The sequence below is a fragment of the Talpa europaea genome, assembly GCF_964194135.1.
Source record: "Talpa europaea genome assembly, chromosome: 9".
NCBI lineage: Eukaryota > Metazoa > Chordata > Mammalia > Eulipotyphla > Talpidae > Talpa > Talpa europaea.
Genome location: NC_140076.1, coordinates 116,856,402 through 116,878,608, shown reverse-complemented (window position 1 = coordinate 116,878,608; position 22,207 = coordinate 116,856,402). Strand labels below are relative to the sequence as shown.

Genomic DNA, 22,207 nt, shown 5'->3' with positions numbered 1-22,207 from the left:
GGGCTGCCATGATTTTCATTGGTTTACAAACGATCCCATCCACCCCAGGGTCCCCAAAACATAGCATCAACCTGCCAGAGTTCCTCCTCCTGGCGGGGTGGTCAGTCCAAGTCCATTGCTTTTCCCCGAGTCGGCACCGGCGAGCTCCATGTCGTGGTCGTCTTCTGCGGCTCTGCCGCCTCGGGTCCTGGGCCGGTCCTCGCGGGCGTCTCCTCCACGCACGGTCTCGCCCCGCAGTTCCCAGACCTTGTCCACCTCCTGCGGCGCCTCTGGCTCTTCCCGCAGCTCCTGGACTCTGGTCACCCCCTGTGCTGCCCTGGTGCCTCCAGCGTGCCACAGGCTCACGGTCTGCTGCTCCTCAGGCCCCCCTCTCCGAGTCTTCGGAGGTTCCACACCCATCTGCATCGGATCATCCTGCCGACTTACCCCAATTGTAGCGCCAGGAAGGCACAGCGCTGGTTCTGTGACCTGAGCAGACGGGTGAAGGAGAGACCTGGAGCCCTCGCTGGCTTTTCAGGCTTTTAATGAGCTTTTACTTGTCGTGCGGCAACCAGGCACACACAGGCAGGCGGGCCCGGGGGCCAGGAGCCCGGCAGCCCTCAGCGAATCGGGGGCCTCCCAACCGCGGCAAATCTTCACTGTTTCCTGGGCTCTCTCGCTCTACAAGTTTCCCCTGGCGAATATAAACACTGCAGCCATGACCCTCAAGAGTCAACAACACAACTGAATAGAACAGCGTCACCACACCCAGGCGCCCGCTGTCGGGCATGCGTTCAGGACCGGGGATCCATCGTCCGTCCTTATGGCAGGATGGTCGTTTACAGCCTCCAGACCCGCACGGGTGGCCCAGCTGTCACTGTAACTGCTCCTGCTGCTGTAAAGCGCTCAGGTTCCCCCCACGGGGTGCATCGCTCCGGAGTGAAACGGGCCCGCACTCCAGAAGAAGGGACACGCCAGCCAGCGGAGGGACAGCAGCCTCTGAGCCAGACTCCGCTCCGCCCGAGACTCCAGAAAGGTCAGCCCACCAAGCCGGCCTCGGACGTCAAGCCCTGCTCCGGCCACACTCAGGAAGCTGGTCGGTCTACGCACGGCGGAAGCTTGAGGACCTTCTACACGTGTGGCCTCTTGTTTGCTGTCCTTACTGCTCCGTAGTGCCCGGCTCTGCAGGCGGCCTAGCGGTGGCCCCTGGCCCTGGGGCGGGAGGCACGGCTACTTGCTGCGGGCTCCCTGGCGCTGTGCCGGAACATGCCTGCTTCGAGTGCCTTGTGAAATGAGCCCGCTGGCCAGGGTCCGCCCCACCTGCTCCTCACCCCTCTGCATGTGAGGACTCCCCCCGAAACCCCGAGTAACTGCAGCTACGCCAGCTTTTGTGCCTGGCCTGACAGAAGGGCCACAAAGAACAAGGGAGCCCTCTGGCCTCCCACCGCCCTGGGCTCCTGCTCTCTCCTCACTGACGCCTGTGTCCCAACTTAGACGTAACCAGAGCCGCACGCGCCTCCCGGCCGGCTCTCGCTGCAGACTGCTGGATCTGCAGAGAGCCGGGGCCTGTCCAGCATGAGGGAGCCATGCTCAGCCCAGGCGTGTTCCTCCGAAGGGAACCTGACTCCTCTCGACTCTTATCCTGGGTCCTGCGTCTCTGGGGGAAATGCCACAGGCCCTTTGACGTGTACCTCGAAGATCTGTGCCACGGACGGCGCCTCCCTGGCCTTGCTCAGGGCGTGTGTTACTCCACACAAACAGCCGTGCTGTGGTGTTAATCTGGCGCCTAACCTGTCTGTTTTAACTGGGAGAGCGGGACTCTCAGTGTTAACACACCCCCACACCGAAAAGACAGCCCCCCGACCATCCCAGCCGTAGCTGCTCTGCTGGCCGCGTGCGGGGCGCCTGAGCTAGGAGCCGCAGACCCGTTACAAAGGGCAGGTGGCCGACTTACGTCAAATCTCAACACTCTCAGCCCCGGCCCCGCAACGCCAGCCGGTGCCCCCACCCCACAGACTAGACCTGCTCACCGCTGCCCGGGGATGCGTCTGATTTGCGAGAACGATGTTGCTTCTATGCCAGCAAGCTTGCGGGGTGGGGGGTTCAGAAAACACCCACCCGGCCCCGGGATCAAGCCGACGGCAGGGAGGAGGCCCTGCAGCAGCAACCAAGTGGGATTCCTCGTCCCGTGCGTGCTTCACCCCATAACGGCCACCAGGTGGGAATAATGTTTGCCTTAAAACATTAGGTGATGCCTTATGGGGAAAATAACTCACAAGGGCACCAAAAGGGGGAATAATGAGGAAAAACACATTATTGAGCAAGTGGATACAGTCAAGACCCCACCCGAGGGTCCTTCCAGCCCCGGTGCAGTGAACGTCCCAGAGCAGGGTAACTGCAAGCTTGCTCCTTGCAGGTCTTTCCTTGGGAGATTCGGGGCCTGTCCTGGCCCCTTGTCTGGACGGTTATTTCCAGAGAGTCAGGTGAGGTGTTGGTGAGTCAGAGTCAGGTGAGGAGACAGCAGGGCTGTCTCTCTGGGGCACCCTCGGATGGCTGCATCCCCCACCCCCTCAGACGCCCGAGGTCGCGCCTGCTGTGAACAATGCACCGTCTGTGGAACATGTTGACACGGTTCTGCAGACAGGGAGCCCTCGTCTTTGGTCAGGGCCCAGACTTTGTGCATGAACGAAGCGGCAGACTGGGCCCTCGCGCGCTATTGAAGATTCCGTGACTCACGTCCCCAACGTGCCGCTTGTCCTTCCTCTGCGGGAGAAAGGCCGATTTCTCCAACGGGACCCCAGCCCGCAGGCTCCCCACCGCGCCCAGCTCTTGCCCCCCAGGCTGCCTCTGGCTGCGACCGCCCTGGGTCTCCATGGGAGGTCCGGCTCGGCTTTGAGGCTGACCGGGGGCGCTGCTCTTCCTGGAACCGTCCCGCCCTGGCCGCCTCACCCCTGCGTGCGCGGAGAGGGCCCCTTGGCCCCTGTGCAGAGTGGGCGCTGTGGAGGCCTGGACAGCTCCGAGGCTCCAGGCTGGTCACCCCGTGCCTTGTGGTCCCCTGGCCCAGACCGAGTCGCCACCAAGGGGTTTATTTTGGGGACCTGGAGGTGTGAGGAACGCCGAAGGCCTGTCTTGCCCAGCGGGTCTGAGAGTCTCTGCTCTCCCAGGTGCTGCGGCCTGCGCCGGGCGGGCAGGGCGGCCGGACTTACTGTCTTCCCTGGGAGGCGCTGTCCAGGCCTGGGCCCCCGCCCGCCGGGGGACTTCAGGAGTCTGGGCGTCACCAGGCCGTGACCGGGGCCAGCCCGTCCCCCCATCCTCCCCGCAGCTGGCTCCACCCGTCCTCCCCAGGCCGGACCATCCGCTGTGCCCTCGGGACAGTGCCCACCCAGGAGGGAGGCTGTCCTCGTGGGGGACCTGGGCCCCGTGGCTGCGTGGCCCCCTTCCCCTCTGCCTCCCTCCTGGGGAGCTTTGCCTGCCTGCTGGCCAGCAGACCGGTCAGCGGCGGCCGGTCCTCACGCGGAGGGCCTGGCAGGACGGCCGGCTCGGGGCGTGGGAGGCTCTGCCCCCGTCTGTGAGCTGTTCGCAGGCTTGGGACTCGGGGCCCCTCCCACCCCCACACGTGCACCCGCCCCCGCGGGCCCATGGAGCCCCTGTCCCCCCATGCCCAGCTGAGCAGGCTCAGGGACCCAGGAGAGGACAGTAAAAAAGATACTTTATTGTTAAAAAAAAGTGCCGTCAACTACAGCCAAGGGCACGTGTGGCCAGCGCGCCCTCTTGTGTACAGCCCGGCCGGCAGGCCCCGCAGGCGCCCGCCGCTCTCGACTTTCGGCTCCAGAAGCAGCACGTGAAAAGGCAGTGGACCGGGGGGCGTGACCGCCGGTGCTCGGCGGCCGCGCCCTGCTACATGCCCCGCGCTCAGTGTCTCCCTGTGCCCGCCTGCTGGGGCTGGTCACACCAGGGCTGGTCACACCAGGGCCGGTCACGCCGGGGGCCGAGCCTGCGGGCTTCGGTCCGGCTCGTCGGTCCCCTGACCGCCGTTCTGAGCGCCTGTCTCGGGGGCCCCTTTGGGTCAGCTCATCCCAGCAGCCCGGCTGACAGAGCCTGTGAGTTTCTAAAATCTGGCCTTTGGCCCAAAGTGCTAGGGAAACGTGGGAGGCCGCCTGAGGCCTGGGCTCTTGACAGCGCGGCCCGGTCGCCCTCACAGCACAGCCGTCCGCAGACCCTGGGCTGAGGCGCCGGCACGCCGGGCTGGGCCGGGCAGTGCCCCGGACATGGGCAGGGCTCTGCTGGCCCGTCCCCGTGGCCTCGCAGGGGCCTGGCTCACGTGGACCTGCAGTGGAGCCTCATCCGCGGGCGCGCTGGGCCCTGGCCTGGCTTGTCCTGCCCCTGTGGCGCCTGCAGCCCAGGCTGACAGCTCTGGCGCTCCCGGGCCCAGGCCTCCCCGGGGGCCGTGCTGCTTCTGAAGCTCCCCTCAGCTCCCCCCCAGCCACTGCCACCTGGAAGAGCAACTCGAGATGAGACAGGCAGCCGGGCTGGGCGACCACCCAGACAGGCCCGTGGCCTCCACGCGGGCAGCTAGAACATGACCTCCTCGCAGCTGCCGTAGTCGCTCTCCACCTGGTCCGAGCCCTCATAGTCGGGGGGCGCTGGGGGCATGCGGCCGGCGGGCAGCCTGCCCCCCGCCTCGCCGTCAGCGTAGGAGGGCCCAGCCCGGCTGAGGCGCACGCTCACCCCCTTGTAGCCGCCCTCGAGCAGGCAGGGCCCCCCGGCGCCCGGCCGTGGGTGGTAGTAGCTGACGGCCGTGTACTCGCCGGGCCGCGGGGCCAGCAGGTGCTCCCGGGGGCTGGACGGCCGCGGGGGCAGCAGGTCCTCCAGGTTCTGGTTGCTGTAGCGGGGCGGGAGGGGGGCTCGCTTGTTTTCCAGCTCCAGGGGGAAGGGGAAGCCCCCGTAGAGGCCTGGGGGCTCCGGCATCAGGACGGGGGGCTGGTGGCGGTGAGGCGTCGCTTCAGGGGGGGCGTATTCCCAGCGTTCCTTCCTGGAGTAGGTGGGGGGCCAGACCGTGGCTGTGCCTGGGAACCCTGGAGGGACAGAGGGTGGGTGAGATCCCAACCGGGCTCCTGATAGCTGCTCCCCGCCCGCCAGGGCCTGCCCTGCTGACGTAGGGTGGGGGCAGGGAAGGTGACACCCCACGCCTCCCCTGGGGCTGCCCGGTCCCCGCTGGCCGCCTGTTGACTGTAGGATACAGACGTGGCTCTGGGCCCACGGGGCTGGGCCACTTAGAGCCCATGCTGGGTCTTCTGGGCCAGTGACCGGTGGCCAGAGGAGGGAAGTGCTTGTGTGATTGCTGGGCCGGCCGGCAAGGCAGCAGGGCAGAGTCCACTGGCCTGTCCTCCATAGGGCTGACCTCAGGATTTGGGGCCTGGGCTGCTGCTTCCTCCCCGGAAAACCCCTTTACCCCCTCCCCTGGCCCCCTGCGCTGTCCACCCTGTGCTGGGACTGGGAGGGGACGCAGTGCTCCGCCACTCACAGGGCCTTGAGGGGACTCTGCCCATGGGGACTGGATGTGCAGCGATGGCGGTGGACAAGCCCCGACGCCTGGCCTCAGGCCACCTTGAGCCCCCCCAAAGGACTCCACCTCGGGACAGTGTCTCGGCCTGGGGCCTTGGCTCACCTGTGTCCTCGCCTGTCCAGGTCCTCTTGATGACAGGCGTGTGGTGGTCGGCGCGGGCGGGCAGCGCCGCGGGAGGGAGCCGGGGCGGGACACTGCAGACCACAGGCCGCTGCTTGGAGCTGGGCCCGAAGGTGACCAGCTCCCCGGGGCCGGCCGCCTTGCCGGGCTCCGCCTGGCCGAGGCCCCCACGCAAGCAGGGGCCCACGGGGTTGAGCTCGACGGCGGGTGCAGCCTGGGTGTCCACACCCACGCTCCTGGCCAGGAGGTCTGGGTCGTCGGCAGCCACGGGCTTGTGGGCCTGGCGGCAGCGGCGACGGCACAACAACAGCCCCACGGTGGCCCCAACGGCAAGTGCGGGCACCAGGGCAAAGAGCAGGGCCTCCTGCAGCCCCCAGTCGCCACTCCTGATGGCCGGGGTGACCAGGCACAGCCCCTCCGCGCAGCCCCTGGCCTCCATCTCACACCTGGGGACAGAGGGGGGTCACTGCCGGTCCCACCTTCCTGGGCCTCGGGGCAGCCCCAGCCTGCGCCCTACAAGACCAGTGCGGGCCTCTCTGGGGCCAGGCGCGGGGCAGGAGAGAGGTCTCCAGCCCCCTTAGACCCTGGGCCCGTGGCTGTGGTGCCGCCCGAGTGTGGGGCGGGCAGTTGCCCGAGCCGAGGCCAGCGGAGGGCGGGCCCTGCCCCAGGCTCCACGCCCCCACAGAGGCCGCCCTGTGTTCCCCAGGGGAGACCGTACTCACCTGTCCCCAGTGTGGGGGTGAGGGCAGGCGCAGGGGTGGCCCCCGGGGGCGGAGGTGCAGGTCCTGCCTTCAGGGCAGGGTGCCCAGGAGCAGTTCTCCCTCCGCTCGCAGTGCTGCCCGGAGAATTGGGGGGGACAGGCGCATGCGTAGCCTGTGGGGGTGAGAGGAAGTGAAGGGCGGGGGCAGCACCCCCGAGGAGAGCAGCTCTCTGGAGGGGAGGTGCCCTGGAGGCTCCACCCACGCACCCCAGCGGGAGAGGGAGGGGCGTTTAGCACTTGCCCCCACCCCTGGGCTAACACCAGGCACTCTGGGGGGGAGCCCCCTCTCCCTGGGGGCTGGTGGAAGGGCAGCCGGGCCTTACCTGCCCCGGGGGTCTGTGTGCAGCGCCCCCCGTTGAGACAGGGGTTCTGGCTGCAGAGGCCACTGTGTGGGCAGCAGGGGGTCAGGGTGTGGGTCTCCAGCAGGCCTCCCGCCCTCCTCTCGGGGGCCAGCAGCTCCAGCGGCTCCCCATTAATGGCCACAGCATCCAGGCAGCCCTGGAAGCCATGGGTGATGTGGAGGCGGGCGCCGGGGGGAGCCAGGCCGCCCAGAAGCAGGTCTCGCTGGGGCGCCCGGCCCTGGCAGCTATCGGGGAGCACCAGGGTGGTGCCGGCTGCCCCGTCCACCCGCAGGCGGGTCACGTTGCCAGTCTCCTCTATGTGCACCCAGTGCCACTCCTGGTCGTTCACGACACGCGGGGAGGACAGGTTGGCGTGGACGCCCCCGGGGCAGTGGTACTCCAGCCGGAGCGCCCCGTCCAGCAGCTGCAAAAGCACGGAGGCATAAGCGCGGCCTGAGCGGCCAGGCCAGAGCCCCCCGTGTCTGCGGGGCGGCACGGCCACATTGTCCAGGCGTGCGTGGAGAGGACTGGCCCTCCTCCGGCCCCTGCTGGCCAGCTCTGCCCCACGGGCATCCGGCCACATCACCTCCACTCGGTGAGGACGCCTGCCAGAGCTGCTGCTGACCAGGACCCCTGCCCTGGGCACCTCCCGTGCTGTCTTGGGTGCCACACCCTCCGGGCCCCGTGTGCCCCTGCGCTGCTCACGGTCTGGGCCTGCGACCCGCCTCCCCGGCTGGCCTGATGACCGGCACGGCCCTTCCCCTGTCCGCAGAGCCGCCGGCCTGGACGGCCTTGCCGTGGCGGGGGGGGCCGTGGGGCCCGGTGCACTCGGTGCCCTCAAGGCCCTGCTGCTGGCCTCACCTGAAGGGACACGCTCGAGGTCCCGTTGATGGACAGGACGACGGCCCGGGGCTGCAGGGTCCTCAGCCGGAAGCGCACGTGCCAGGGCTGTGCCCCTGCGAGGCGGTACCGCCCGAAGCTCTGCCCACTGAACCTCGCGGCCGTGCCTGTGGGCAGCCGGGCGTCACCTTGAGCCGGGCGCTGGGCCTCCAGCCTGGCCACTGGCAGCGGGCGGGGACCAGCTGCCCCGCGGCCGTCCGGGGTCAGGAGTGAGCTCGGCCCGCGCGGGAGAGGTGGCCCCAGACTCGAGCCCCGCGGCTCCCGCGACGCTGGGCCTCCCCCCTCCGGGATCGGTCCGGCTGCGAACCCCCGAGTCGGCGTATGGGGCCGGGGGGCCGGGGAGCACCCCGGGGACCCGGGAGAGGACAGCGAGGAGGGGGCAGCGAGGAGGGGGCAAAGGCCGGGGAGGGGCAGAGCGGAGGGCGCGGGTCAGCAGCCCCGTCCCCTCCAGGAGGCCGGGAAGGCGCCGGGGAGGGGAGCCACGTGTCCCGCCTGGCGCCGGCCCCGCCCCAGCCATGCCCCGCCACGCCCCCGCCACGCCCCCTCCGGCCCCGCCCCAGCTATACCACGCCCCTTTCCGACCCCGCCCCAGCTATACCCCGCCCCTTTCCGGCCCCGCCCCTTCCCGACCCCGCCCTCAGCTATGCCCCTCTGTGCCCCTCTGGCCCCGCCCTTTCTGGCCCCGCCCCAGCCTGGCCCCGCCCCGGCCATGCCCCGCCCCCGCCCCGGCCCCGCCCCTCACCGTTGCAGGCGCAGCTGCGGCGCAGGCGGTGTCTCGGGGTCAGGATGCTGAGCCGCGCGGTGCTGTAGGTGGACCCCGGGGCCGGGTCCAGTTGCACCGCGTGCCGGCAGGCGTGGTCCTGGCAGCTGGGCCCCGGGCAGGGCACCACGGGCACGGCCGCGCGCATCTGAATGCCCACCGCCTGCTCCAGCTCCCGGGCTGAGCGGGCGAGGGTGGCCGCCAGCTCCTGCAGCTCCGAGAAGTTTCCAGAGCGCCCCTCAAAGACCAGGAGCAGGTCCACCCCCGCCGCGGCCTCTGCTGGCTGGAGGCTGGCCAGGTGGATGTGGCCGCGCCGGGCGCCCAGCTGGTGGCCGAGGAAGCGCTGCAGGTTCCGCCAGTGGTCGCTCACCAGCTCCTCGGGGCCGAGCTGGCCGAAGCCCAGCCACAGGGCGCGCCGCAGGGCCTCCTCGCCCGCCCGCCACACGTGCACCTGGACGCCCGCGGAGGCCGCGAAGGTGCCGTCGCTGACCGAGACGTTGAAGGCGTAGTGGCCGCAGGGCAGGCCCGGGGCTGCCAGGATGGTGCCGTCGGCCGCGCCCACCGAGAAGCGCCCGTCCAGGGCCCCGCCCGCGAGGGCGAAGGTCAGCGTGTCCTGGGGGTCTCGGTCTGTGGCGTGAATCTTCCCCACCAGGCCGCCTGGGAACTCCCCCTGCCCCACAGTGATGAAGACCTCCAGGGGGAGGGCGGAGGGCGGGTAGCGGCTCTGCTCGGCCACGAGGACGCTGACGGCCGTGGAGGACGAGAGTGGGGGCGCGCCGCTGTCCCACACCTGTGGGCATGTTGGGCTCTGCGTGACCACTGGGCCCAGCAGCGGGGCCCGGGAAGGCCGGCAGCGGCCGCAGGGGTGAGGGTCGGCGAGCTGCACCGCGGCCTCTTCCGTCCCGAGGGGCCTTCCCAGGTGCCTGCCCCCCCCCCCCAGGGCTGCCTCGCCCGAGCCCCCCGCACCTCGATCTGGAGTTGATACCGGTCCCGCACCGCCTTGCTCAGCCCTGCCGCGGTCACCAGCCAGCCGTCCGGGGTCACCCGGAAGGCAGCACCGTCATTCCCTTGGGTGATTCGGAATGAGTAGGGGGGCCCGTTCTCTGGGGAGTCGGGGTCACTGAGGATCAGCTGCAGGACTTTGCTGCCGGTGGGGGAGTTCTCCTGGGGCCAGACCAACAGGGCGTCAGGGAGCAGGACGGGACCCTCCGTCCCAAACGAGTCCTCTGCACCCGCCGCTGCCAGGCCAGGCCGTGGACCTCAGCCGTCGTCTGCCCCCACCCGTCCGTCCTCCCGCCTGCCCGCCCCTCCGTCTGCCGGCCTCCAGTTAGCAGTCCGCGTGTTCCTTCATTCACTCACTCGTTCACTGTGCCCCTGAGCGAGCTGTCCCTTATCTGTCCGGCAGAGCCCTCTGAGGGCAGGGCCGGGCCTTAGACACAGGCCCACGGGGGCCGGAGCGGCCTTCGGGTCTCGTCACCGGCAGCGGGTGACTGGCCATGGGTCCACAGCTGCTGGCTCACGTGTGTGAACTAGTCAGCACCTGGGGCCCCCCTGGGAGTTCTGGGCCACCTAGGGTCAGCTGAGCACCCACGGAGGCCTCCTGCTTAGAAGACCCACGGAACGCGCGTCCTGTGAGGAGACCCACAGGCGGTCAGGCCGCCCGCTGGCCCTGCCTGGCACCCTCCTGGACAGCAGCATCCCCTGTGGCCGGGCCGTCTGCTGGCCCTGCCCGGCGCCCTCCTGGGGGGCAGTGTCCCCTGTGGTCTCAGCATCACAGTCTCATGGACAGACAAGCTGGTGGCTTTGGAAACAGATGTTTCTCTTCCTTCGTACAAACACTGATCTTGTCCAGCTGGGCCGGGGCGGCAGCATCTGCGAAAAGCGTGCGCTGTCCGGGAAGGGCTGGGCTGTGCCCGGGTGGCGGTCGCGATGGTCTGCGTCCCAGGCCAGTTGTTGGCTGAGGGGCGGTCGTGTGCTCCCGTTCCGGCCGCAGGGAAGTCCACCAGGCAAAGGCCCTGCACAGCCTTCTTCTGTGATACCCGTGGGCTGTGCAGGAGTGGAGCCCTTGCTGGCCTCTGCGCTGGGCTGGACGGGGGCGTGGTGCCGGAGCGCTGTAGCCGCGAGGCAGCCACGAGGCGGGACGCCCGCCGGAGCGCGGTGTCACCTTCCTGCTCAAACAGCTGTGCTGGGAGGGCGTCTCCCACTCAGGCCTTTCGTGAGGCGGGGGAGGAAGTCCTCATCGCGTACGGGACCCTCAGTCAGGCCTGCCGCTTGCAGCCAAAACATGGAAATGACCAAAGCGGGTGGCGTGACCTGGCCAGCGCCTAGCAGGACGCACAGCTCTGCCCGCCTGCCCACAGCCTCACCTCCCTGCCCCTCTGGTCACAGCGCCCGAGGTCCTCTCCAAGCCCTGTCTACAAACCACTGGGGTAGAAAGAGCTGAGGATCTGGAGACTTCGGGAGGCAAAGCCAGGCTTGCCACCTGCTGGCCGTGGCCCGGTTCTGCGCCTCCACTGTGGTCTGCGAGCCGGGAAGCCCCGGCCTGTGGCTAAGCCCCCTGCACACCCGCCTCGGCAGGGCAGGCTGACGGCCGCGGGGACACCGTCCAGGGCACGGGCAGGCCGGGGGACCGAGGGCGGGGGGAGCCCTCCGGGAGGGGCCGGGGCAGGTGCTGGCCGCCTACCTGGACAGAGGTGCTGTAGTTGAGCTGGAAGAACCTGGGCGGGTTGTCGTTGACGTCCACCACCTGGATGGCCACGTCCGCATCCTCGTGCAGGGGCGGCTGCCCGCTGTCGGTGGCTCGGAGCCGCAGGGAGTAGCTCGAAATCTAGAGCCGGACCCAGCGGTCAGCAGAGCCCTCCCTCCCACCCGTCCCTGCCGCTGCCGCCGCTGCCTCCCAGGCAGTGGTGAGGAACAGTGGGGAAGGTCCGCACCCTGCCCCTCCCGCCTCCGGCCCCACGGGCCATGGAGAGGGCGGGGCTGAGGCCAGGCCTGGGGAAGTGAGGCCGGTCCTGGCCTCGGGGCCGGGGAGCCCTGCCGCTCACCTGCTCCCAGTCCAGGGCCCTGGCCACCCGGAGCTCCCCCTTCTCGGGGTGGATGGCGAAGTGGCCCAGCTGGTTGCCGCCCACGAGGCTGTAGGTGATGGCGCTGTTCAGGGGCCCGTCCTCGTCCGTCGCGGACACCTGCCACGGGTGGGCGGGGATGGAGGCGGGGCCGGGGGCCTGGGCCGGGCGTGGGGGTGTCTAACGTGGGGCCCACTACGATGCGCTCGCTGCGGGCGCAGGGCACAGTGGCCGTGCTGCCTGGGGGGCGGGACGGGCTGGGGCCTGTGGGGCGGGGCTCGGGGTGCAGGGCCACCGCGGGCGGCGAGGGAGGGCCGCGGCGGCCGGCCTCAGCCTGCTCTGCGACCTGTTGGGGCGCACAGGTCTCCTGTCCCTGCCCTGAGCTGCCCCTGGGGCGCCTGTGCCCAGCCCTGCCGAGATGGAGTTGGCCGCGGCAACTGGTGACACCCGGAGCGGCTGGCCGGGGCCCGGGGGTGGCCCGGGGCTCGCCGCCGCCCTCACCGTGAGTACCAGCTCCCCCGCCGCGGCGCTCTCCAGCACCCGCGCGCTGTACGCGGCCCGGGGGAACCGCGGCCGGTGCTCGTTCACGTCCGTGATGTTGACCACGAGCGTGGCCACGTCGCTGAGGGCGGAGGCGCCCTTCCGGCTGCACTCGATGGACAGGAAGTACGTGGGGCTTGTCTCGAAGTCCAGGCTCCTGTTCACGTACAGGACCCCTGGGAGGCCAGAGGCGAGGGGGACAGTGAGGGAACCGGGGCGGGGGTGGACGACGGAGGGCGGGAACCCCTGGACAGGCTTGTGGGAGAAGGACCTGCCCCCACGTCCTCCGTCCCGGCTCGCGATTCCGTCCGTCCGCGATCATCCCCTTCCCCTCCCCCGCCACCCCTCCCCCTCCCCCGTCACCTCCCCTCCCCCGTCCCTGTGTGCGGGGCAGGACTGCAGGCGCCGTCTCACCTGTGTGGGTGTCCAGGCGGAAGCTGCCCTGCTCGTTCCCGCTGACCAGGCGGTAGGCGGCCCTCTGGGCGGCCGGGCGGGTGAGGGTGGACAGCTGCAGGACCTCGGTGCCGCGCCGGGCGTCCTCGGGCAGCTGCACGCTGTGCTCGGGGCTCAGGAACGCGGGCAGGTAGTCGTCCAGGCCCACCACGGACACCGTCACCGTGCCCAGCGTGGACAGTGGGATGGGGGTGCCCAGGTCAGAGGCCCGCACGGTCAGCTCCAGGGCAGCCGGCGGCCCAGCCTGCAGCGACTTCTCCAGCCGGATCACGCCCGTGGTGGCCTCGATGGAGAAGCGGCCCTCGGCGGAGTCCGTCAGAGAGTAGACCACCTGGGCGTTGGCGCCTGTGGGGACAGCGTGTGACCCCGCGGCCGGGCCCTGTGACCAGCAGTGGGCCCAGGAGGCCCAGAGCAGCCGGCAGGGCAGCGTGCGCGGCTGACTGGGGCTGAGGCTCGGGCGGGGGGCAGGGCTGAGGCCTCGTGGAAAGACGTCTACAAACCCGTGCAGTCCTCTTGCGGGGCCCCTGGGGGAGTCCAGGCTTTACCTGTGGCTTTACCTGGCCCACTCCCGGTAGCGACCCACAGGGCTCTGATCTGCACTGTGGTCCTGGAACCAGGCCTGGACCGGCTCGGGCACGAGTCAGGCTGTGGGGTCCCGCACCCCTACAGCGCTCAGCAGAGAGGCCCCAGCACGCAGCACGGCCCGGCCCAGGTTGCTCTCCTGGCGCCTGTCCTCAGGTCAGTAACGGGGCGCGAGAGCAGCCCCAGGGAGAGTGGATGCCCTGGGGGCACTGGCTGCAGCCAGAGCTGAGCTCTGCTGTCCAGCCAGGCCTGAGCTGGGCTCCCGTGAGCGTCGTCCCAAGACGGGCTCACCTGCCAGGGACACGCATGGAGGACGCACCCTTGGCAGGGCGCTGACCGCCGCTCGGGGAGTTTGCGTAAACTGCACACACTCCGTAAACCCTTCGGCCTCAGGACAGGCGGCTGTGTGGGGGCACGTGGGGCATTGGGTGGGGACTCGGGTGCCCGTGAACCGGCTCCCCTAGGAGGAGCTGGGGCGCAATGGCCCCGGGCAGCTGGGCCCTCTGCCCAGAGAAGGGAGTGTGGGCTGGAGCAGTCGCTCCCCAGCCCCGAGTGGCTGTCCCCCAAGGGGCAGGGCCGGCCCTGGCAGTGTCCATGGTAGGAGTCTCAGGGAAGGGCTGCCTGGGCAGCAGGGTGCCTGCCTCGGGAGTGGACGGTTCTGAGCACGGATCCCTCACCCCAGCACCTACTCCCCCAAGCCGCACCTCCTCGAGCCAGAAGTCAAGCCTCAGGGAGCCCTCAGCCTTCTGCGTGGCCAGGGAGCAGGCCCGGCCGCCTGCAGCAGCCTGGCCGCCTTGTGGGGGCCTGTCTACCCCAGCAGCAGCCGCCAAGCCATGAGGTCTGAGCCAGGGGTGCAGGGCGGCTGGCACGGGCGGACTGCGGGGCAGCGGGGCCGACGCAGACATAGCCCGTCCCCGTGGCAGGGGGACAGCGGCCCGTGGCAGGCATTCCCAGCTGCGTCCACATTGAAGGAGAACTCAACCCCGTCACTGGACAGGAAATTGGCCCCGGATGCCACAGGCTTGGCGGGGCTGGGGCCAGCCCCTTCCTGTGTGACCTGGCCGACGGAGCCCACTGGCGTGTCCCGGGTGCTGGCCGCTGTCCACCCCGCACATGCCGAGGCTGGGTCTCAGAGCAGCGCGGGACAGTCCCCCTCAGTTGTGGCCGGGGCCTCCATCGCGGCACCAGCTCCCGCCGGCTGTGTGGGGGTCCACCTGCCGCCCGCCCCGTGCCGAGGCCCCGCTCACCTTGGTCAGGGTCGCGGGCCAGCACCACGGCCACGGGCGTCTTGACGGTGGCGTTGTGGAAGACGGCCACAGTGCAGTGGCCGGGGAAGAAGTGGGGCGGGTTGTCGTTGACGTCCTCCACCCGCAGGTGCACGTCTGCCTGGCACGACCGGCCGCCCCCGTCCGTTGCCTTGGCAACCAGGCTGTACGCATCCTCCCGCTCGCGGTCCAGGGCCATGAGTGTGGTCAGCTCCCCTGGCCAGGGAAGCACGACAGTGAGCTCTCCCTGGGCACTGGCCCCGTGCGAGCCGCCCCCTCGACGTGGCGTCAGATGCGGCATCACCGCACCCCTCTGTGCAGCCCCCCCCCCCCGTCAACATGCTGGTGCAGCCCAGAGAGGTGGGCCGCCCAGCGCGGGCACCCCGGGGGAGGGCAGCACCCCCTCTTTCCCGTGGCGAGTACCCCGCGGCTGAGCTGCCCCGGCCCGCCTCTAGCACCTGGCACCCTGGCGGGCACCGGCCCTGAGGCCCGGCTGGCCCCACATCACCCGCCGACGGGCAGGCGGCCCACCTGTGTGCGGGTCCATCTGGAAGGCGTCGGCCCCGGGGCCGTGCAGGGAGAAGGTGATCTGGGCGTTGGTGTCCGAGTCCGCGTCCGTGGCGGAGACTTTCAGGATGAAGCGTCCCGGGGGGGCGTCTTCTCTGATGCTGCCCGTGTAGAGGAGCTGGCAGGGGACAGCCGCGGCGCTGAGGGCAGGCAGGGGCAGTGGGACCGCGGGGCGGCGAGCGGCAGGGACGGGGCTGTGGGCACTGGGGTGGCGGACGCTGGCCATGAAGACTGGGGGCGGGAAAGGGCGGCCCCCCAGGGCACCAAGGGCCTCTCTGGGGGTTCTGGGCTCCCGGCACAGGTGGGCCTGACGGGGTGGTCAGGCCGACCCCTCACCCTTCTGGTGCCCCAGCAGGTTCATCCCAGCCGCGTCCCGGGAGCCCTCACTGTCTGCTCAGGCCTGGACCCCGGACCCCACAAGCCCCCCGCCGGGACCTCCCGGGGGCCTGCACAGGCAGAGGCTGGTGCGTCTGGGAACCGGCTATCCCGCCGCTGCTGGCCATGGCTGTGGGCCCGGGCGGGGCGGCTACGCCTGGGCCCTGGGGTGCTTGTGGGCTGTTGGCAGCCCCCGGAAGGCGGGAGGCTTGGTCCTGGCCCCCACACGGGATGGAGGTCCCTCGCCAGGGTGGGCGGCTGAGGGGTGGGGAGGAGGGCGTGGCCGCCCTCACCCCCCAGGGCTGCCCTGCTGACGACACCCAGGGTGTCCCCCCGGACGCTGTGGGCTCTGCCCTTGCTCCCTGGCAGCCCCCCTCGCCTCGGCTGCTCGTGTGGTCTCAGTGTGGACGGCAGTGTGGATGGGCATGTGGACTGTGTCCACGTGGACGTGTGTGAGGGTGACGTGTGCACATGTGTGAGGTGCGTGGTGAGGGCGGGTGACACTGGGTGTGCACACGTGTGTGCTCGCATTTCCAGAGACCTGCGTGTGTGGTCAGCGTGCGCTCACGTGGCCGTGCCGGCTTGGTGTGGACTTGGGCTGTGCTCATTTGAGACGTTGTCAAGTCCGGCCGAGTTTCAGTGTGTCTGAGATCTCTGTCCCAAGGTCGTGAACCCCAAGAGTTAAAAACGCCTTCCTGTGTTCAGAAAGTGTATGTGGCCCAAAGCAAAGCCACGAGGCTGCGAAGCGCCTCAGGGACACAGCCCTGCTCACCCCACCGGACACGTGTCCCCCGGACACGCACCCCCAGGGGAAGAGTGGGCTGGGCTGTGTGAGGTCCCCCAAGAATGCCCCCCAGCCCATGTCGTGCTCCCGTGACCTGGGGGGTCCGTGCCAGACGGCCCCCAGCTCTCATGGGCTGGGTAGGGGTCTCTGGTGCACTGAACAGTGACTAGTGCCCCCCAGGGGAGCGGCCAGACCCTGGGCTGAGCCTTAGGCCGGAGAGGTCTCTTCTGCGCTGCCTGAGAGGTGGACTCGGCGGGGCGGGAACCATGGACCGCGGTTCTAGAGAGCGTGGTGACACCCCGCGGGCAGCCAAGGAGCTGGCCAGAGCGACCCCTGCGGCCCCGGCTCCTCCCCCCGCGGCCTCACCTGGGCGCACTGCGGGCTGTTGTCGTTGACGTCCAGCACGAAGACCTCCACGAGGGTGGAGGCCTGGAACTTGCCGTCCGAGGCCGTGACGCTGAGAAGGTACTTGGCCGTGTGCTCGCGGTCCAGCGCCGTCCTGGAGAAGACCTTCCACTCGTCTCCAACGCGGTCGATGCCGAAGTGGCCCAGGGGGTCGCCCTCTACAAGGACAGGATGGAGCTTCCAGGAGCCAAGCGCCGGGAGCTGGCAGCTGCCCGCCCGACTCCAGCATGGAGGAAGGCCCAGGGCCCCCGTGCGGGAGACCCGCCGCTCGACCCAGCCCCCGCGTGGCCGGGACTTCTGCCCTGGCTTCGAGGGCCCCTGTCCAGGGCGCCGCCCTGTGAGGAGCTCCAGCCAGCGTCAGGCAGGGTGAGGGGGAGCGAGGGGCACCGACAGTCCCCAGCTGCACCGCCTGGTGTCCAGGGTCTGCTCTGCAGCAAGGGCCACTCGCATGCTGAGGGGTCGCGGGGAGGACAGCCTCAGGGGCACCAGCTGCCCATGCCGGACGCCTAGACGCCAGACGTGGCGGGAGGCACCCTCAGAGAGTGGAGCCCGACGCAGCCACCACGAGAGCTGTGCTTGCTGACGCTGCGGGGGCCACCGGCCCGAGGCCTCTGCCCTGCTCCAGCCCTGACGGGACCTGCTTACAGGGCCTCGAAGGCGGCGGAAGCTCCTGCTGCCCACCCTCCACTGGAGGAGGGACCGGGAAGGGGCCCGGCCAGCACAGATCCTCTCGGCCACTGGTGGTGGTTTGGCCGCTGGGCAGGGTGGCCATGGCCGGCTTGCAGTCCACTGAGGAACGCAGCGGCCAGGTGTGGCTCTGCCCGCCTGAGAGGGCCAGGCATGCCCCGCCCGCCTGCCCTCCCATGTTCAGGGGGGATCGGCTTGGGGGTCCCATCTGCCCGGGGCCCCATGCGGCATGAGGCCCACGGAGGCCACCATCTGCCCACGCCCGCAGCAGGCCATCTCTGGACAGAGGTTGGGGTGTCCTCGTCTGAGCTGACCGTGAGCGGACAGTGTCTCTGCCGGCCCACCCGCGCGCTCAGCGTGACCCCCGTTACCTAGAGTAACCGGAGACCCTCATGGCCAAGCACCTCCCGGTTTACTGGGGCTGCCAGGGCTTCGGCCCCAGCGAGAGCCGCCTGCCCTGCGAGGGGAGGGAGGAGGCCGGCGGCTCCCCCCGGGCCAGCAGGGTCTGGCTCTGAGGGCCGCGCCCAGGTCACACTCCCGGGGAGTGGCGGAGCCAGGGCCAGCCCCAGGCCCTCTCCTGGCCTCGCGCCCTCCGGCTCCGCCCCACAGCGGCCGTTCACCTGTGATGTAGCAGGTGACCTGCCGGTTCTGCTCAGCGACGTCGGCGTCCAGGGTCCGCAGACTGGCCACGGGCTCCCCGGGGTCGCCGTTCTCCACCACAGACCCCCGGTGGTCTTCGGAGGTGAACCGCGGGGGGTTGTCATTCTCATCCGTCACGGTGACCTCCACCAGGACCTGGGAGGACAGCTGGACAGCCTGGCCGTGGTCGTGGGCCACCACGTAGAAGCGGTAGGTCCGGCGGGCCTCGCAGTCCAGCTCGCGGAGGGTGGTGATCCAGCCTGTCTCCGCGTCGATGGCGAAGAGCCCGTCGGCGTCGCTGCCAGGGCCGGCGGGCAGCCTGTAGCCCACCCGGCCGTCATCGCCGGTGTCCTGGTCGTTGGCGGTCACTTGGATGACCGAGGTGCCCACGGGCATGTTCTCCGCGAGGATGGCCCTGTAGGGGTCGGCCTCAAACGCCGGCCTGTTGTCGTTGACGTCCCTCACCTGGATGCTGACGGAGACCAGGGAGGCCAAGTAGGTGCCGTTGTGGGGCCGGAGGGCCATCAGGTCCATCTGGTACCACTTGGTGGACTCGTAGTCCAAGGCCTTCTTCACCTTCAGGAGCCCCGAGCTCCGGTCCAAGGAGAAGATGCCGTCCCGGTTGCTCTCGGGCGTGGTGCCCGGCACCAGGCTGTAGATGACCGGGTCCGTGGCGGCCGGGTCAGGGGCGGCCAGCGCCCGCACGGAGCCGAGCTCGGCGCCCTCGGGCAGGTCCTCGGGGGCGGAGAAGGTGTACAGGGGCTCCGAGAACCTGGGCAGGGGCGCCTCCCGGGGCACGACCTGCAGCCGCAGCCGCAGCAGCGAGTCCCAGTGCGGGGGGCCCCCGTCCTGCGCCTTGATCTTCAGGTCCAGGGCCCGGTGCTCCAGCCCCGCCAGGCTCTCCTTCACCCGGACCACCCCCGTGGTCGGGCTGACCCCCACGACCTCCGGGTCCGGGCCACCCGCGGAGTCCACCGAGTAGGTGACGTCGGCGTTGCGGCCCTCGTCGGCGTCGTGGGCCAGCACCTGGATGACCGGGAAGCCCCTGCCCGCGTCGGCGGGCACCGACACGGTGTACTCGGCCGCCCGGAACTGGGGCCGGTTGTCGTTCTCGTCCGTGAGGATGATGTTCACGGTGCAGAAGCCCGCCCGGCCGCCCCCGTCCCGGGCCATGACCTTGATGGCGATGACCCTCTCCGTGGCGTTCTCCCGGTCCAGCTTGTGCCGCGTGGCCACCCGGCCCCCGGGGCTGATGGTGAACTTCTCGCCGGCGAGCTTGTTGATGATGGTGTAGTGGACAGCGCCGAAGGGGCCGCTGTCCCTGTCCGTGGCCAGCAGCTCGATCACCTGGGTGCCCACGGCTGCGTTCTCCGCCAGCTCGGCCTCGTACACGCGCTGCGGGAACTCCGGGCTGTGCCTGTTGGCATGCGTGGTGTTGATGTACACGGGCACCGAGGCCCGGAAGACCCCGTCCGAGGCGCCCACCCTCAGGCTGTAGGAGGCGTCCAGAGGCTTGTGGCAGGGGCTGACCATGGAGATGATTCCCGACGAGCTGTTGATGGAGAAGTGCCGGTCCCGGTTGCCGGACAGGATCAGGTACTCCAGGCGGGCGGCGTCCCCGCTGTCGGGGTCCAGAGCCTGGACCTTGAGGACCAGGTGGCCGCAGGTGGCCAGCTCGCTGACGCTGGCCTCGTACTGCGCTTGCCTGAACACGGGGGGGTTGTCGTTGACGTCGGACACGCTGACCTCCACCAGGGTCTCCCCAGTGAGCGGGGGGTCACCGCCGTCCACTGCCCTGACCTTCACGTCGAAGTGCTGCCGGGTCTCATAGTCCAGCTCCCGAATGGTGGACATCTCCCCAGTGTCCCTGTCGATGTGGAAGAAACTGGACGCGTCGGAGCCATCCTCCACGATCTGGTAGGACACGTCGCGGTTCCTCCCCGAGTCACGGTCCGAGGCCAGCAGCCGGATGACCGGCGTGTGGGCGGGCAGGCCCTCGGGCACGGCCGCGGCATGGACACGCTGGGGGAAGGTGGGCGCGTTGTCGTTCACGTCCGCCAGCTGCACCTCCACCACGGCCTCCGAGAACGCGCCCAGCGCCGTGTCCGTGGCCCTCACCGTGAGCATGTGCCTGGGCTCCGACTCGTAGTCCAGCGGGCCCGCGACGGTCAGCACGCCGGTCCGGAAGTCCACGGCGATGCCGGCCGGGGTCGTGGTCTCCGCCAAGTTGTAGATGAGCCGGTGGCCCTCGGGGCTGCGGGCCTGCGCGTGGAGCACCGGGGTGCGGGGCGGCGCGTCCTCGGGCACGCACACGCGGTAGGCCGGGCTCTGGAACAGCGGGCGCGAGCCGTTGCGCACGACCAGCAGCACCTCTGCCGTGGCCTGCAGGGCGGGGGTGCCCCCGTCCCGCGCCAGCACCCGCAGCCGGTACTCATTGGGCGCCTGCTCGTCCAGGGGCTTCCGGAGAGAGATGTCCCCAAGGTAGGGGTCCAGCCGGAAGTAGGGGTGGTCCTCCGCGAAAGCGTAGGTGACCGCGCCGTTGGGCCCCGTGTCCCGGTCGGTGGCAGACACCTGCAGCAGCACGTCGCCCGGCTCCGTGCCGTCGGGGACCGCGGCAGCGTAGGGCAGGTGCTGGAACTCGGGGCAGTGGTCGTTGGCGTCCTGCACGGACACGCACACCAGTGCCCGGGCCACCCGCGGGGGCGAGCGGTCGTCCCTGACCTCCACGGCCAGCACGTGCGTGTCCTGCTGCTCCCGGTCGAGGGCCAGGCCGCGCGTCTGCAGCACACCCGCCGTCGGCACCATCCGGAACAGGTCCGTGCTGTTGAGCAGCGCGAAGGCCAGGGTGTCGTTGGGGAGGCGGCCCCACACGCCCAGCGTCGCCAGGGTCTCCACGGTCCGCGCGTCCTCCTGCACCGCCGCCCGGTAGACGCTGCGGTCGAAGCGCAGGCTGGAGTTCGGGGCGGGCGTGACGGTCACCCTCAGCAGGGCGCTGTCCTGGTGCGGGCCGTCTGAGGCCTCGAGGGTCAGCTCGCGGCCGCGGCCCAGGAGGGCGGGCCACAGCACGGACACGCGCCCCGTGCGGGGGTGCACGGCCAGCGCCCCGTCAGCGTTGCCAGCCCGCACGCTGTAGGTGACCTCCGAGTCGGGGTCGCGGGCCTGCACGGTCAGCAGCTCCATGCCCGGGTGCGCGGGCCCCAGCACCGCCGCCTCGTACAGCCGCTGTGCGAACCGGGGCGGGGCATCATTCACGTCCGCAACCTGCACCAACACCCAGGCGGGTGCGGGTGCCAGCAGCGCAGGGCGGCCCTGGTCCTGCACATGGACCCTGAACCGGAAGGAGGGCGTGGTCTCGTGGTCCAGCGCGCCCACGCTGCTCAGGGTGCCCATGCTGGGGTCCACCCGGAAGGCCCTGGCGGCCTCAGGCTCCAGGATGCGGTAGGCCAGCAGGGCGTTGGCGTCGCGGTCCCCGTCCCGCGCGCGGAGCACCAGCGGGCCATGGCCGCCCTCGCCGGCCACCAGGCTGCCCGCGGGCGCCGCCTCGCTGACGCGGCCCACGAAGGCCGGCTGCAGGAACTCGGGCGCGTGGTCGTTCTCGTCCAGGATGGACACCAGGACCGAGACGTCCGCCGACGCGCCCGCCAGGCTGCTGCCGCGGATTTTCAGCTGGTAGGACGAGACCGCCTCGTGGTCCAGCACCCCGCGGGTGCAGATGAGGCCGGAGTACGTGTTCATGGAGAAGACGCCGTCCTTGTTGCCCTCCCTCAGCTCGTAGGTGACCCCAGAGGGGCTGGCGGCCGTGACACGCAGGATCGGGGAGCCCGGCGGGATGGACTCCGGGATCTCCACAAAGTACTCGGCTTCCGAGAAGGTGGGGGCGCTGCTGTCCGAGGGGTGGACGTCAACGACCACGGTGGCCAGGTCATGCTTCGGCGGGGAGCCCCCGTCTTCTGCCCTCACCGTCAGCGTGTACTGGCCCTGCTCGGGCTTCCGGGCCAGGGTGACCGTGCCCAGGAGGGCATCAAAGTCAAAGAGACCGTCGCTGTTCCCTGGAGCAAAGACAAGATGGACAACAGTCACCGCACCCCAGAGGTAACCACTGCACCCACCTGGCCCCCGGAGCTGGTTGGCAGAACCCTGCACGGGCTGTTCCCAGCTAGGCCTCCAGTCCCGGCATCAGCCTCTGAGGCCCCAAGGGGACATGCCTTGCCCTGCGGTCAGCGCCCTTGCAGGAAGGGCTTCTGCTCCACAGAGCCCCTCGTGGTCCTGAGCACACAGGGGGGACGCGGCAGGTGGGGCCCCAGCTGGCCCCCGGCGGTCAGCCGTCACCGGGACTTCAACCCCGCTGCGTGAACATGCCTCCCCGGCCCAGGCGATAGCGGTGCGTGGACCTGCCAGGCGGAACGTTCTAGACGGATCATC

The 22,207-nt window shown here is 70.3% G+C and overlaps 1 protein-coding gene across 1 annotated transcript in view; it reads right to left on the bottom strand.

The window, feature by feature from the left end:
• Window positions 1-4,551: 4,551 nt before the first annotated feature.
• Window positions 4,552-22,207, bottom strand: part of FAT2 (FAT atypical cadherin 2) — a gene marked incomplete at both ends in the record, with an annotated part of 31,219 nt that continues 13,563 nt past the window's right edge. Inside the window, 14 exons of the mRNA XM_084242497.1 lie at window positions 4,552-5,054; window positions 5,648-6,111; window positions 6,388-7,190; window positions 7,628-7,773; window positions 8,409-9,216; window positions 9,393-9,590; window positions 11,110-11,253; window positions 11,471-11,608; window positions 11,990-12,204; window positions 12,443-12,826; window positions 14,311-14,544; window positions 14,860-15,013; window positions 16,421-16,617; window positions 17,767-21,834. Of these exons, the coding sequence (XP_084098623.1) occupies window positions 4,552-5,054; window positions 5,648-6,111; window positions 6,388-7,190; window positions 7,628-7,773; window positions 8,409-9,216; window positions 9,393-9,590; window positions 11,110-11,253; window positions 11,471-11,608; window positions 11,990-12,204; window positions 12,443-12,826; window positions 14,311-14,544; window positions 14,860-15,013; window positions 16,421-16,617; window positions 17,767-21,834 (8,456 nt within the window). The remainder of the gene's footprint in view (window positions 5,055-5,647; window positions 6,112-6,387; window positions 7,191-7,627; window positions 7,774-8,408; window positions 9,217-9,392; window positions 9,591-11,109; window positions 11,254-11,470; window positions 11,609-11,989; window positions 12,205-12,442; window positions 12,827-14,310; window positions 14,545-14,859; window positions 15,014-16,420; window positions 16,618-17,766; window positions 21,835-22,207) is intronic.